The sequence below is a fragment of the Spermophilus citellus genome (assembly GCF_964194105.1).
Source record: "Spermophilus citellus genome assembly, chromosome: 9".
Taxonomy (NCBI): Eukaryota; Metazoa; Chordata; class Mammalia; order Rodentia; family Sciuridae; genus Spermophilus; species Spermophilus citellus.
In genome coordinates, this window is record NC_138191.1 from 17104458 (window position 1) to 17121048 (window position 16591).

Below are 16591 nucleotides of genomic sequence, written 5' to 3' on the forward strand. Positions count from 1 at the left end.
TAGGGCTCACAGATATTAATAGAACTGAAAAAAAGGGTGTCAAGAACATAAAATGGTGAAAAGATAATCTCTTCAAAAAATTGATGTTGAGAAATCTGAGTATTCATCGGCAAAAGAACAAAATTGAATTCTTCATTGTAAGAGTTTCACCACATTGTTTAGTCTCCAGGTGATGGAGAAATTTTTATTTTTATTTTGTTATTGATTTCCCATAAATCAAAGGTATTTCTGTATATCAGTGGCAAAGCCTCTGAGAAGGAAATGAGGAAAACTACCCCAATCACAATAGCCTAAAAAAATAAGATACTTGGGAATCAACTTATCAAAAGAAATGAAAGATCTATACAATAAAAACTACAGAACCCTGAAGAGAGAAATCAAAGAAGACCTTAGAAGATGAAAAGATCTACCTTGCTCTTGGATAGGCAGAATTAATATTATCAAAATGACCATACTACCAAAAGCACTGTACAGATTCAATGCAATTCCAATCAAAATCCCAATGGCAATCCACATTGAAATAGAAAAAGCAATCATGAAATTCATCTGGAAAAATAAGAGACCCAGAATAGCTAACGCAATCCTTAGCAGGAAGAGTGAAGCAGGTGGCATCATTATACAAGACCTTAAACTATACTACAGAGCAATAGTAACATAAACAGCATGGTATTGGCACCAAAACAGACCGGGAGACCAATGGTACAGAAGAGAGGACACAGAGACTAACCCATAAAATTACAATTATCTTATATTAGACAAAAATATGCACTGGAGAAAAGACAGCATTTTCAACAAATGGTGCTGGGAAAACTGGAAATCCATATGCAACAAAATGAAGTTAAATCCGTATCTCTCACCATGCAAAAAACTCAACTCAGAGTGGATCAAGGACCTAGGAATTAAACCAGAGACTCTGCATCTAATATAAGAAAAACTAGGCCCTAATCTTTATCATGTGGGATTAGGCCCCAACTTCCTTAATATGACTCCTATACAAAAGAATTAAAAACAAGAATCAATAAATGGGATGGAATCAAACTAAAAATTTTTTCACAGCAAAAGAAACAATCTGTGAGGTGAACATAGAGCCTACATCCTGGGAGCAAATCTTTACCCCTCACACATCAGAGCACTAATCTCTAGGATATATAAAGAACTCAAAAAGCTAAACACCAAAAAAACAAATAACACAATCAACAAATGGGCCAAGGACCTGAACAGACACTTCTCAGAAGAGGATCTACAATCAATCAACAAATATATTAAAAAACTCATCATCTCTAGCAATCAGAGAAATGCCAATCAAAACTACTGTAAGATATCATCTCATTCCTGTCAGAATAGAAGCTATTATGAAGAAACAATAAGTGTTGGTGAGGATGTGGGGGAAAAGGTACACTCATACATTGCTGGTGAGACTGCAAATTGGTACGGCCAATATGGAAAGCAGTATGGAGATTCCTTGGAAATCTGGGAAAGGAACCACCATTTGACCCAGCTGTCCCTCTCTTCGGACTATACCCAAAGGACTTAAAAACAGCATACTACAGGGACACAACCATATCAATGTTTATAGTAGCACAATTCACAATAGCTAAACTCTGAAGCCAATCTAGATGCCCTTCAGTGGATGAATGAATTTTTAAAAATGTGGTATATATACACAATGGAATTTTACTCAGCAAAAAAAGAGGATAAAATCATGGCATTTGCAAGTAAATGGATGGCATTGGAGAAGATAATGCTAAGTGAAGTTAGCCAATTTCCAAAAAAAATGCTGAATGTTTTCTCTGATATAAGGAGGCTGACTCATAGTGGGGTATGGAGGGGGGAACATGGGAGGAATAGTTGAATTCTAGATAGAAAAGAGGGGGGAGAGAGGGAAAGGGAGGAGGCAGGGGATTAGCAAGGATGGTGGAATGTGATGGACATCATTATCCAAAGTACATGTATGAAGACACGAATTGGTGTTAACCTACTTTTTATTTATTTTTTTTAGTTATACATAGGCACAATATTTTTATTTTGTTTATTTATTTATTTTTTTATGTGGTGTTGAGGATTGAACCCAGGGTCTCACACATGCGAGGCAAGTGCTCTACCGCTGAGCCACAACCTCAGCCCTCAAAGTACTTTATATACAAACAGAGATATGAAAAATTGTGGTATTATCTAATAAGAATTGTAATGCAAAAACATACAAAGTACATGTATAAAGACATGAATTGGCGTGAACATACTTTATATACAAAGACATGAAAAATTGTGCTCTATATGTGCGATAAGAATGCATTCCGCTGTCATGTATTTAAAAAATAAAATCAATTAAAAAGAGAGTTTCACCACAAAAACATATTAAGTATGTGAAATAGTGCATTTACTGATTAGCTGAATTTAGTCATTTCATAATGTATAGATATCTCAAAACAATGTTGTACATGATATACATAATTTTGTCAGTTAAAAAAATAAATTTAGAAAAGTAAATGAGCCTAGCTGAGCACCGTGTGCACACCTGAAATCCCAGCATCTTGGAAAACTGAGGCAGGAGATTGTGAGTTCAAAGCCAGACTCAGCAAAAGCAAGGCACTAAGCAACTCATTGAGACCCTGTCTCTAGATAAAATACAAAATTGGGCTGGGGATGTGGCTCAGTGGTTGAGTGCCACTGAGCTTAATCCCTAGTACCCCTCCCCACCAAAAAAAAAGGTAAATGAGCCTATAATTCCAGCCACTTAGGAGGATGAGGTGGGAGGATTGAAAGTTCAAAGCCAGCCTCAGCATCTTAGTGAGGCTCTAAGCAACTTAGGAAGACTCTGTTTCAAAATAAAAAAAAACATAAAAAGTTCTGGGGATGTGCCTCAGTAGTTGAGCACCCCTGTATTCAATCTCTGGTATCAAAAAAAAAAAGAAAAAGTAAATGAGATTCCCATCTGACTTTCACCATATGTAAAAATCAACTCAAATGAATTGAAGACTTAAATACAACACCTTGACATGGGTAGTGTAACTATTTCTTGGATTTGAGGCTTAAAACACAACAAAACCAAAAGTAGACAAGCGTGCATTTTTAACATAACAAAATCTAAAGTCAATGTCTTTACCATCCATCTAAATAGTATATGCACTATAGAATGCTTTAATTTCATATACAGTATCCTTATTCCAAATTTTATATTACTGTAGTCTAGGACTTCAGAGGTTTTTTGTTTTGTTTTGTTTTTACAATCAATGTTTGCATAAATTAACACATTTACCATTTTATTTCCTCTTCTTCCTGAAGTCAGGGCTTTTAAAATTCCTACAGTGAAAATTTTTGATGATAAAAATCAGGGTTTTGTTTAACAAAAATGTCTGCATTTTGACCTGTTTATGAAAGGCAATTTTGTTTGGTACATAGTTCTTGATCGACAAGTGAAATTCTTCTCTCAAGCACGTTGAAGAAAATTATACCAATGCTTTTTGCATGCCTTTGAGGCTGTTGAGAGGTAAATTTCTCATCATTCTGCCTGAGAAATGTTGGAAGTATGCTTTGTAAACTCATAAACAAGGCAGAAGAGACCTCTGTCACCTATTCTAAACAACACTTCATGAAAGTCTAAATCAGAACAACAAACTGATGAAAGTAATTCAAAAGCATAAGAACCAAAGAGAAAGAAATGAAAAGTTATTTTTGACAGTTGAAATTATGAAACAATGAGAGAAATTACCTTGAGACCATATTTCTTAATTTTGGGGCTTTATAAGAAATTGTTAGAAATTATAATATTTGAAAAAGGAAAAAAAAAAGATACAATTGACAACAGAAACAAAAACTAGAGTACCCAGAAAAATCAAACCCCTAGTGTTTAACTGTTTTTCCATATTTTTGTTACTGCATTCCATTTGTGGAGGGATTTGCTGTTCCACTTTGTACCTGCACACAATATAACAATACAATTTGGCCAGTATTACTCCCCAGCCCTTTCCAGCTCCCTGCCCCCCTCCCACCCCCTGGTCTCTTTCCTCTACTGACCTCCCTTTCATTTTCCTGAGATCCACCTCCACCAACAACCCATCCCACCATCTTTCTTTTCCTATTTGCTCTTTAGCTTCCACATATGAGAGAAAATATAGGACACCTCACCTTCTGAATATATTCTCAAGTTTCATCCATTTCCTGCAAATGGCATAACTTCACTTTTATTTACAGCTGAATAAAACTCCATCCTATGTGTGTGGGTGTGGACCCCATTTTCTTTATTCGTCTGCTGATGGACACCTAGGCTGTTTCCATTGTCCGGCTATTGTGAATCGTGCTGCTATCGACATGGTTATGCATGTACCTCTGTAGGGTGATGACTTTATCATTCTTCAGTATAAATACTGAGGAGTGGTATAGCTGGGTCATATGGTGGTTCCATGCCTAGTCTTTGAGGAACCTCCCTACCAAATTCCATAGAGGTTGTACTAATTCACAATCCCACCAACAGTGTACAAGTTCCTTTTTCTCCACATACTCTCCAGCATTTATAATTGTTTGAGTTCTTGATGACTGCCATTCTGACAAGTGTAAGATGAGATCTCAGTGTAGTTTTGATTTGCATTTCCTTAGAGTTCAAATTGGTACATACATCCTTTCCCACTTTGCCACTCCTTTTCCCACTCCTCACGTTATAAATAAAATTTTTAACTATATCCTGCTTTGTGTTACCATAAATTAAATAAGAAAATTACCTGTGCTCTATAACTTATTGAAGTAGATTACTTACATCAATAAAATTTTCAATCTTTCAGTTATCTATTTGGTAAGACATATTCCATAATTTATCTCTCAGTATTTTTCATCTTCTCAAATATCACTTAGAGTTATACCCATCTTATGCCTTATGGCATAAACTGGTAATAATTCATGGGTTTTCACAGATCTTTTTCTTGTGTGTGTATGTGAATGCATACAAATTCCCAACCACACTCTTACAATGCAATAGCCTTTAATCTAATCCCATGTTTACTTAGCTTTATAAAAGAATAGTGAGCAGGATGTAAAGCAGAACCCGCATCTCATCTCCCCAGCAGGTCAGCAGCCACCCTGCACATACCTTCTTTCTCCCACACTGGTTGTGTATAGCTGTGGAAGATGAATGACAAGGTACTGTCTGGGCCCATCCACAGAGACATGCTGCAGCCTCTGTTTCCCACCAAGACAGCTGCCTTACTGAGCTGCCAATCCACAGTTATGGAGTTTCACAGAACACAAGGCAGTCAAGACACTCCAAATTTGTCTTAACTCCATAGTTTTAAAAAAAGAAAAGCAATACTCTCAGAAGTTGGACTACAAGACCGTTTTCCAAGGCACTGTTGCCAGCTCTTCACAAGATAAGCCCAGACATATTGCTAACCCTTATTTGCACACATAATTCTTTATGTAGTATAGCACATTATCTGTTCTGAGAAGGATGGAAAACCTTTTAGAGCCAGTGACTGGCTCCTTAGGCTGAATGACCCAGTCAAAGGAGAGAGATGGTATTGCAAAGGGTCTTCCTAAAACCTTTCAATTCTTCTAAAGATAATCTTCAGGTTTTCTAATTCTTCAATTGACTTGAGTAATTTCTATTTTTCTTGGGAATTATGAATAACATATTGTTTCCAGTTTATTTCGAGCTTAAAGTTAAACAGTGTATGATAAATACCCATTTCTAAAAGGGATGTATTAATACCTTTTTTTAAATTATAGATTTATCTATTCTCCTTTCTTTTGGTTCTATATGCCAGAGAGAAAGAGAGAGAGAGAGAGAGAGAGAGAGAGAGAGAGAGAGAGAGAGAGAGAGAGAGAGAGAATAAGAGTGTGTGCGTGTCTTTGTGTGTGTGTGTATTCATTTTTGAATCTGTGTTTTTAGACATATCTTCCTTAATGGATTGTGACTCTTAGCAACATGATAAAATGTCCCTCTGTTTTCTCCTTAATGTTTCTCACTTTGCATTTAACCATGTTTGATGTTAATATTGTTGGGCAGTCTCTCATTATGTAAGAATTTGCTGGTATAAGTTTCCCAGTCCTTTTCCATGTACTTGCATTTCATGATATTAAGGGAAAATTGACTCTAACACTTAAAATAATAAAGGGATTATTTTTCTCCTGTAGGAAGAAATCTGTGCTTGGACAGTGCCTCAGAGATGGTAGATAGCTGCTCACAAAAGTCACCAGAGACCCAGGCTTCTGTTTTCTTAGTCAGCCATCTGCCCCCTTGCATCTTTCTGCATCATTTTTCCCCCTGTGGGTACATTTCTTTTAAAGAGCAGCTTGTGCTGTTAATCACCCTGAAAGTCATCTTTTAAAGGAGCTTAATAATAATTAATATTAAATTTTAAAGATATTGGATTTTAAAGAATTTCATCTATTTTTATTGATAATATGTTGGTTTTACTTATCATTTAATCTTATAAATGTTTTTATTTTAGAAACATTAGAATTTCCTTTTTTTTTTTTTTTTTTTTTTTTGTACCAGGGATTGAACCTAGGGGCACTCAACCACTGAGCCATATCCCCAGACCTTTTTTTGTATTTTATTTAGAGACAGTTGCTTAGGGCCCCCTAAGTCACTGAGGCTGGCTTTGAACTTGCAATCCTCCTGCCTCAGCCTCCAGAGCCACTGAGATTACAGGCATATACCCAGCTAGATTCAATTTTCTTTTTTCATTCTTAGTGTTGCTTTTAAAAGTCATGCATTCTATATATATCTTTCTAGTAATTATATACACCTTTTCAAAATACATATTTAAACACTTTATGTCCTATCTGGAGCCAATATTAGTATTAATATTATTTCATAAAAATATTAAAAATGTTAACATACAGTATGGTTCACTTCCAATAAACCCCCTTTGTCCCATTTTAAAACCAAACATATTAACAATAAAAATAAAAGTGAATGGATAAATTTCTTTAAAATTCAAATTTAAATTCTTTGTTTCCAATTGTAAAGATTCTGAATTGAAAATAAATAACATGGTTATTTACACTTTACTGTAAATCAAACTGCTTTGTTTTTGACCCTTTGGCTTACATGCAATATTTTCTTTCTGTTGTTTCTTTTAATGCAATTGGAATGCATTTGTGAGTAATTCATTCAGAAAGCATCTTTGGGTGGTAGTCTTCCTGAAGCATGGCGTGCTCATTCTTCATTTTGTTCTCTTATTTGAAAACTAGTTTTGCTTTCCTCATAAGGCTATGTTTCCTCCTTGAGGATCACTTGCAAGAATTCTGATTTTTATTTAAAATATTCATTTCAAGATCCTGAGCAGAAGAAAGACATGATTTAAGAATTTAAAAAGTTCACTCTATTTGCTAACTTGAGAATGAATTTCAAGGGCCCAGTGCAGTAGCTGGGAGACTAGCTGTAGGCTATTGCAGCCATCCTAACCATAGACAGTAATAAACTAGATGAAGAGTGTGGGACAAGATCAGATTTTAAACACATTATAAATAGATATTACCAAATATTATTTTTAAAGTATTATTTTTGAATTATTTTTAAAAATCATTTTCATTTCCTTAACAAATTGGAAAATGAATATTAAAATAAAAATAAAAAGCTTTAGGGATAACTTTAGGGTATTTGACCTGCTTACCTGGAAGTATAGACTTTCCATCAGATAAAATACCAAAGAACTTTGATGCAGCAATTTGGAGTTGAATTTCATCAGGAATTCATTTGGGGACATGTTGAGCTTCAGAAATGTATTACCTTGAAAGTGAAGATGTTGAGTACCCATAATTCATAGTCTACAATGTTTACTTTACTTATTTCAAAAGGAGCAAGATTTAAAGAATATCGTGCAGTGAGCTGAATGTATGATGCACCTATCTTCATCTTTTCAAAACTTTAGGCTTCACTAAAGTAATAGTTAATCTTTATTGTCATACCTAAACATTTCAACTTATTTCCTCAGAAACAACCCTCTTTGGACATTCATATGTTATAAGTGTATTTAATATTCAATTTAAAAATGTGCACACTAATCAATACAAATAACATGAATGGATTTGAGAACAAAAATGGCAGACTCTTGGTATGCAATAATTTGCTGATGGGAGGGGCATAAATGTACACTTAGGGAAGAGCACTTACCATGTTCAAACTTCCAAGGCTAGGGCTAGAACATTTTAGTTAACCCAGGGAGTTGATCAGCTGGTGGTCAATTAAGAGAGTCCAATGTGCTATTGAAGTTCTTTAAAAAAAAAAAGCATTATACTAGATTACTCTCCAATCAACAGATTTGAGAGTGACAGCTTCTCTGAACTGCCATCAACTCTTGGTGTTATGAAACTCCTTAACCCTTGGGTGAAAAGACTTCATTTTTAAATTTACGTGTCTTTGTGAATGAAGTTGGGCATTTTTCATCTGCTCGCTGGATATTTGTATTTGACCACTTTGAAGAAAATACATCTAGAGTTATGTCCAACTCCAATGTAACTGTCACTTGGATAGTTTAGCATCAGTTCATTTTTGAAAAGTTCATTTATATTGTCAGTACCTCAAGTATTGATTGACTTTAATAATAATTCACTTGCCATCTGCTCTTCTTTGCCTGTTTAGGAATTACTTGGAACTTGTTGCAAAATCCATTCAAGATTGGATCACAAAAGAAGAAGTTATATATCAGGAATTTAAAATGGCTGAGGAAATCAATAAGACCAAGGCTGAAATAGAATTGAAATCTTCTGCCATAATGTCTGCCAGTAAAATTCCTACCTCCAAAAAATCTAAAAGTAAGTAACTAGTTTATTTCATATCTGGAATAAACTCCAAAGATTTCCTTCTATGTCCTAGTTTAATCAAGACTAAATATTTCAAGATTAAAAAGACTTGCCCTCAAAATTCCTATGACTCATCACTATCTCTAATAAATAGAATAACTACATTCCAGATATGATGAGACACTGGGGTATCTATCTCCTGAGTGAGATAATGGAATATTTGTCTGTATTCACTCCACTTCCTGTCAAATGTGGAAGATTAAACTCTTTTAATCAAATCTGTGGTGCAGATCAAATGTTAGATGTTAGGGCAATGCCAAATGTCTTTACTGGTAAGAATTGTGGGTTAAGCTATCTGAATCTATTGACAATATACGAAGCAAATTCACAAGCAGGGGGTCTCTATTAGAATAATCATGGATTCCAACGGTGAGATTACATCACACCCTCCTTAAAACAACAATAAGAATCCCAAGACTTCCTGGAGAGATAGAAAGAAGGGAGGTTCTTGGAGGCTGTGGCAAGGACCTGACAGGATCCTGGATCAATGCATATCATTTGTTTTTGTTAATTTCCATGGTGGGTAGAGAGGAGGGTGACAGACGAATGAAGTTCAATTTCAGAAAGACAATAAATAAAAAACAATACCAGAGGGCAGTTCATCTGAAAAATAAAGATATTTCATTGAATTTGTGCAAAAAAAATGAACTTCCTATTAAAAGTATTAATTATTTATGAGAGCCAAAGTTGAGAATTATTTCTCACAAAGAAGCAAAAAAAATGCTATATAATTTTCAAAAAAGTTGTAACTTCTTTTTAAAAATTTTTTATTTGTTCTTTTAAGATATACATGAGAGTAGAGTGCATTTTGACATACATACCTGGTGTGTAACTTATTCTAATTAGGATCCCTTTCTTGTGGTGGTACATGGTGTGGAGTTACACTGGTTCTGTATTCACATATGAATATAGGACAGTTATGCCCAATTCATTCTACTGTCTATCCTATTCCCATCCCTCCATTCCCTTCATTCCCCTTTGTCTGATCTAGTGAACTTCTGTCCTTCCCTCCTCCTCCCTTATTGTGCTTTACCATCCACATATCAGAGAGAACACTCAGCCTTTGATTTTTTTGGATTGGCTTATTTCATTTAGTATGACAGTCTCCAGTTCCAACCATTTACTGTCAAATGTCATAATCTCATTCTTTTTTATGTCTGAGTAATATTCCATTGTGTATATATACATTCTCTTTATCCATTCATCTGTTGAAGTGCACCTAGGTTGGTTCCATACCTCAGGTATTATGAATTGAGCTACTATAAACATTGATGTGGCTGCATCACTGTAGTATTCTGATTTTAAGTCCTTAGTGTATAAACCAAGGAGTGGGATAGAATAGCTGGGTCAAATGGTGGTCCCATTCCAAGTTTTCTAAGGAATCACCATACTACTTTTCATCATGGTTGCACCAATTTGCATTCTCACCAGCAAAGTATGAATATACTTTTTCCCCAACATCCTTGTCAATACTTACTGTTACTTATATTCTTGATAATTGCCATTCTGACTGGAGTGAGATGGAATCTTCATGTAGTTTTAATTTGCATTTCTCTAATTGTTAGTGATGTCAAACTTTTTTTATATTTTTTGATCATTCATATTTCTTCTTCTGTGAAGTGCCTGTTCACTTCCTTTGTCCATTTATTGATTGAGATATTTGATTTTTTTGGTGTTAAGTTTTTTAGTTCTCTGTATATCCTGGAGATTAATGTTCTATCTGAGGTGCAGGTGGCAAAGATTTTCTCCCAGTCTGTAGGCTCTCTTTTCAAGTTCTTGATTATTTCCTCTGCTGAGAGGAAGCTTTTTAGTTTGACACCATCTCATTGATTGATTCTTGATTTTACATCTTGTGCTTTAGGAGTCTTACTGAGGAAGTCAGTTCTTAATTTGACATCATGGAGAATTTGGCCTACTTTTTCTTCTGTTTGGCACAGGGTCTCTCGTATAATGCTTAGGTCTTTGATCCACTTTGAGTTCAGTTTTGTGCAGGGTGAGAAAAAGAGGCTGTATATCATTCTACTACATATTTTTCCCAGCACCATTAGTTGAAGAGGCTATCTTTACTCCAATGTATGTTTATGGAGCTTTTGTCTAGTATGAGATAACTATGCTTATGGGGGGATGTCTCTGTGTATTCTATTCTGTATCATTGGTCTTCATGTCAGTTTTTGTGCCAATGCCATGCTGTTTTTATTATTATAGTTCTGTAGTATGATTTAATGTGTGGTATTGTGATGCCTCTTCCATCATTTTTCTTGCTAAGGATTGCTTTGGCTATTCTGGGCCTCATCTTTCCAAATGAATTCCATGACTGCTTTTTCTACTTTTATGAAGAACATCATTGGAATTTTAATAGGAATTGCATTAAATCTGTATAGCACTTTTGGTAGTTGGCCATTTTGACAATATTAATTCTTTCTATCCAAGAACATGGTGATAACGCTGGTTATCCGGTGAAAAGTTCTGCTTCCTCACACATTGAAGTATAACATCAGAGAAGCACACCAAGGCAAGCATATAAAGCAGGGTTTATTTAAAAGGGGGTAACATAGACTTCTCCTGGGAGGGAGAAGGGGGCCATAGCTAGTGTCCTGGTATCCCAAGTGAGGTGTTCTGCCCTTTATAAATCCTGGGCTTTCTTTGTTCTGCCCTCTTCCCCTTATCTCTCTCCTTTCTTGCATACGTGACTAGGCCTAGGAAATGCTTTATAGGATGGCCAAAAAGTGGAAAATAGGTGGGCTGAAGGGGGAAGGGCAGGATGGTGCAGCCAAGGACACATTAACAACCTTATAGCTCCCTGTAGGGAGGGGCAATTCCTGGGACAGGTTTCCTTGGCAACAGGTTGGAGCAGGGGCAGGTTCTTGGTAAGGGTGGAGGAAGGGCTCTGAAGGAATTAACATTTCAGTCCCTCAGGGGACAGTCTCCAACTTCCCAGACTCACTCAAAATTAGCCTCCTTGATTGGCCCTGACTTGATTTACCTATCTATGCTGACTGCCTAATTCTGGCTTCAATGGGAGATCTTTCCATCTTCTAAGGCCTTTTTCAATTTCTTTCTTTAGTATTCTATATTTTTCATTGTAGAGGTCTTTCATCTCTTTTGTTAGATTGATTCCCAAGTATTTTGTATTTTATCTTTTTTTTGTGTGTATGTGAGGCTATTGTGAATGGGTTAGTTTTCTTGGTTTTTCTTTCTGCTGATTCATTGGTGTAAAGGAATGCAACTTACTTATGGGTATTAATTTTATATCCTGCTATTTTGCTAAATTTGTTTATGAATTCTAGAAGTTTTCTGGTGGAGTTTTTTGTGTCTTCCAAATATAGAATCATGTTGTCAGCAAATAGGGATAGTTTGAGCTCTTCTTTTCTTATAAGTATCCCTTTAATTTCTTTCTTTTGTCTAATTGCTCTGGCTAGGGATTCAAGAACTATGTTGAATAGGTTTTTCTGCCCTCTTCCCCTTATCTCTCTCCTTTCTGCATATGTGATGGCCTAGGAAATGCTTTATGGGATGGGCAAAAAGTGGAAAACAGGTGGGTTTTCCAGTTTTTAGAAGAAATTTTTTCAATTTTTCTCCATGTAGAATGATGTTGGCCTGGGGTTTAGCATATATAATCTTTACAATATTGAGGTGTGTTCCTACTATCCCTAGTTTTTCTAATGTTTTGAGCTTGCATGGATGCTGAATTTTGTCAAATGCTTTTTCTTCATCTTGTGTTTTATCATGTGATTCCTATATTTAAGTCTATTGATGTGATGAATTATGATTATTGGATCCCATATGTTGAACTAATCTGTTGCAACCTCCTTTAACCCTATCACCCAGGTATTTCTGTACCACTTCAGATGTCCCTTCCTGAAGATGGCAAGAAAGAGTATAGAGATGAATGAATGGAGAGTTGAATTGGATGACATTGGAGATCACCTCCAACCCAGAGACTTGTCTTCTATGATTATTTAAGGGATTTACTAAAAAGTTTACTTTTTCTCTAATTATAGGTAACAAAATGCTCAGCAAAACAGAGATACTAGATCAAGAAAAGGAAAAGGAAAAGGAAAAAGAAAAGGAAAAGGAAAAAGAAAAGGAAAAAGAAAAAGAGAAGGAAAAGATTCCTTTCATTTTAGAAGGTTCTCTCAAGGTAATCTAAACAAAGATAAGCAACACTAATTAATCACCAATCCCAAATTATCCTGTGGTGGAGAGTTAGTGTGAAGTCATACAAAATGATCCCTGTTGCTAAACCCTCAAAAATAATTAAAATTGGAATGAAAGGATTGTCTCTCCACCACTGTCTCCTCCAGCAGAGGAGCATTTCAGAGAATCTGTGTCACCTTTATTTTTGTATAATCACAATCCAGGGCAGTGCCTTGATTGTAGTCGGTATACTCTTTTTGTTGTTGTTGTTGAAAGTGTTTGTTTTTTGCTTTAATATTTTTATTTTATTGATTCCCAAATATTTTATCTTTTTTTTTTTTTGAGGCTATTGTGAATGGGTTAGTTTTCCTAGTTTCTCTTTCAGCTGATTCATTGGTGTATAGGACTGCAGTTTATTTATGGGTATTAATTTTATATCCTGCTACTTTGCTAAATTTGTTTATGAGCTCTAAATTACTTATGTAATTTTTGATTACATAAGTCATATAGGCTTTTGCAATAATTCAAAAGTACCTTGACTTATATCATAAGCCCCTGAGATAAGGAAGTTTTGGTGTGTTCTATGCTCTGCAAGCGCATTTACATTAATATACTGAGGATTTTTGTTTGTTTATAGGTTAGGTTTGGTTTAGTTTGGGCTCTGTCCTTCTGGAACTGTAGTATGTCACCCTCCTGGCATGGTCATATATTCACCAGCTCAGAAGACCCCGATGCCCTGTGGTTTAGGGCTTTGCAAGGAAGTTTTCTCATGTACGCATGATCGATCATTAACTCAAATTTCAGCTTATCTCTCTTCCCTGAAGGCCAAAAGAGGAGATGTGAACATTCTAAGCTTTTAACCAGGATTTGATCTTTTTGGTGACCAGCTCCCACCCAGTCCTGAAATTATCCAAGAGTTCACCAAGAGTTGCTTCATTAGAATAAAAGATGCTCCTAACACTCCCAAAATACGCAGGGATTTAAAGCTTGACACCAAGATCCAGGATTGAAGAACTAATATCTGTTTCTTATTATATCATAATATCACATTTTCTATTAAACTCAGCTTTCACTTATCTGGGGGAAAATGGCTTTATTTTGACCCTATTCATTAAATGTAGTTTTCATTTATAAAATTCTGGGCGACTTTCTTTCTACAAGATATTGTTAACACTTTGAAGATATTGTTCCACATTTTCCTTGCTGACTTTGTGGCTCTTAATAAATTGATTTTTATTTAATTTGACATTCTTCTATAAACAGTGCATCTTTTCTCTCTAGCTGCTTTGAAAACAGTTATGTTGGTATGCTGGCAAATGTTTAACAGTCACTCTCTAGAAAAACAAAAGTGTGCCTTTTTGTGAATATATAAGCTTATTGTACATGTTACTGTTATGTTGTATATAAAGCACACAATTTACCAGTAATAAATCATTCCATATTCTATTGTAAATCCAGTATAGCCAGTTGATTCTTCTAGAACACTTTCATTGATTTTTCTTAAATTCTTGTATCCTTAGCTAGCCTACGGTTACAAATGACAAGCAAGTATAATTCCAGTATGAATGTTGATTAATAGCTTCATTTAGGTTAACAAGACAAAAATGAAATAACAAAGGGGCGTATCTCACTCATTTGTTAATAACAGGATGCAAGCAACCTCTTGTGAATCAAGTAATAGTTTAGAATAATAGAAGACTATTTTCTCAAATTTTTGTGCTTGTTATAGTATAATAGCTACAGGTACCACGTGCTTTTAAGTTTAATCTACATTCTCTCCATCATTTTCTTCCATATAGATAATCAATCAATCCTTAATTTGTAGCATTTGCTGATATCTATAGTGTAAATATCCCCACAGGGGCTACCAATAGGGCTTCACTGAATGCTGAGCCCAATGGAGTAGCACACCATGTACAGTATAGTGTTTCATGATACAGACAGATGCCAGCGACATAAATGACCTTGAGATCATAGATAATAGAGAAATGTAAAAAATATGTATATTATGAAGAGGTGAGTTTTGAGTATTTATGGCCTTTGCTCTTTTAAGTTAACTGTGCATTTCTATAATTTATTTTTTGATGATGGCTATGGTGAAACTGACTCACAAAGTTCCTAAAAATGTAACAGCAAAATCTTTCAAGTCAATATGAGCCAGGTTGAGCCCACCACTGTTATTTCCTGCTTTTGATTCACTGACCTTCCTGAATGTCAAGATGAATGTCTTTCATCTATTCTGAAGCCCCTCAGCCACTCTCTGTTCAGAGACTACCTCCTCCAAAGCTCTATTTCTAAGAGACGCTGGCACACTCAGCTTGCCATCTTCGATGCTCCCTTTCTTACTTTACTTTTGACACTTTTTGTTATTAATTTAAGCATACTAAAAACTTATATTCTCTTATAATTCTAGTGTGGGTAGTCTTTGTAGATACACTACACTTTCACAGCTTGTTTCTTCAGACTCATCAAACCCAAAGTGGCTTATTTCCTCATGTTTTGTGATTTTCATTTGTGAGCTCATAATCGACTTTTTTAAAAATGAAGTGTTATGGCAATCTACACTTTGGCCACCAATCTGTGAGGACAGGCTCATGGACAGGAGTTCTCTAAGAAGACTCCCACCCCACCCCTGCTTAATCCTGGGGCCAAGGAGGCAGGCTAGAATTTCTCACAGTCTTCTAGTAATTCTTCTAGTTCACCCAGTGAAGGTGATATATACTTTTTAAATACCAGCTTTATCCAGAGATCTCTGATCTGATCTTCCAGATTTTGTCTCTAGTCTCCAAGATCAATTAAAACCCAAGTTTTAGGCTGTTGGGATGGGAAAACTTATCTTCAGTTCTCACCTACCTCACTGAATGAGGGCTTGTTCATGTCCTTCACTTTTCTGGCAGCCTCAATATGCCTTACAATGCTTTTTAAATTGTTGTATCAGTTGTTTTTTAAATATTGTGTGCCAGGAGAACATCGAGACTGCCACGTGGCGGATGAACCCTCTTTAGGACCTAAATGGAGGATTTGGTCTCATGTGGCAAAGAATAGGAGATGGGAAGACCAGCTAAGAGGCTACTGCAACAGTCCAGGCTAAAGATAGTACTGATCTGAAATAAGGAAATTATGACAGAGGATGAGAGAACAAGGTGACATGAAGAGAGAGCTCTGAGGAGAATTTACAGGATTTAGTATTACAGAAGTCAAGTGCAAATAGAAAATAGAATCAAGGATAACTTCAAGGTGTCTAGCTCAATGGTTTGATTGGTTAGAGCCATGACTTACAAAATTGATGCTGAGTTTTCTCCAAAATGAACCCTAATATAACCCATATTTCATTTGTCTCAAAAATTCTCTTACATTTTTAAAAAATATATATTTTCAGGCATGGAAAGAAGAACAAGATCGGTTAGCAGAAGAGGAGCGCTTAAAGGAAGAAAAGAAAGCAGAAAAGAAGAGTAAAGAAGCCGGTAAAAAGAAAGGCAAGGAAAAATTAGAGAAGGATGAAAGTAGTAAGTCTTTGAAGAAACAACCGTCTCTCAAGGACAAAGTTAAAGAAGAAAAAACAAGTGTCATACAAGAACCAGAGGAGCCCATCCAGAAGCCAGAACCTGAGAGAGTTTACCCGGTAAAATCAATTTTCTAGATCTCTTTTTTATTT

The 16591-nt window shown here is 35.6% G+C and overlaps 1 protein-coding gene across 1 annotated transcript in view; it reads left to right on the forward strand.

The window, feature by feature from the left end:
* SPAG17 (sperm associated antigen 17) overlaps window positions 1-16591 on the forward strand; it is a gene marked incomplete at both ends in the record, with an annotated part of 210593 nt that overhangs the window by 115572 nt on the left and 78430 nt on the right. The window contains 3 exons of the mRNA XM_081307538.1: window positions 8579-8751; window positions 12801-12940; window positions 16316-16558. Of these exons, the coding sequence (XP_081163664.1) occupies window positions 8579-8751; window positions 12801-12940; window positions 16316-16558 (556 nt within the window). The remainder of the gene's footprint in view (window positions 1-8578; window positions 8752-12800; window positions 12941-16315; window positions 16559-16591) is intronic.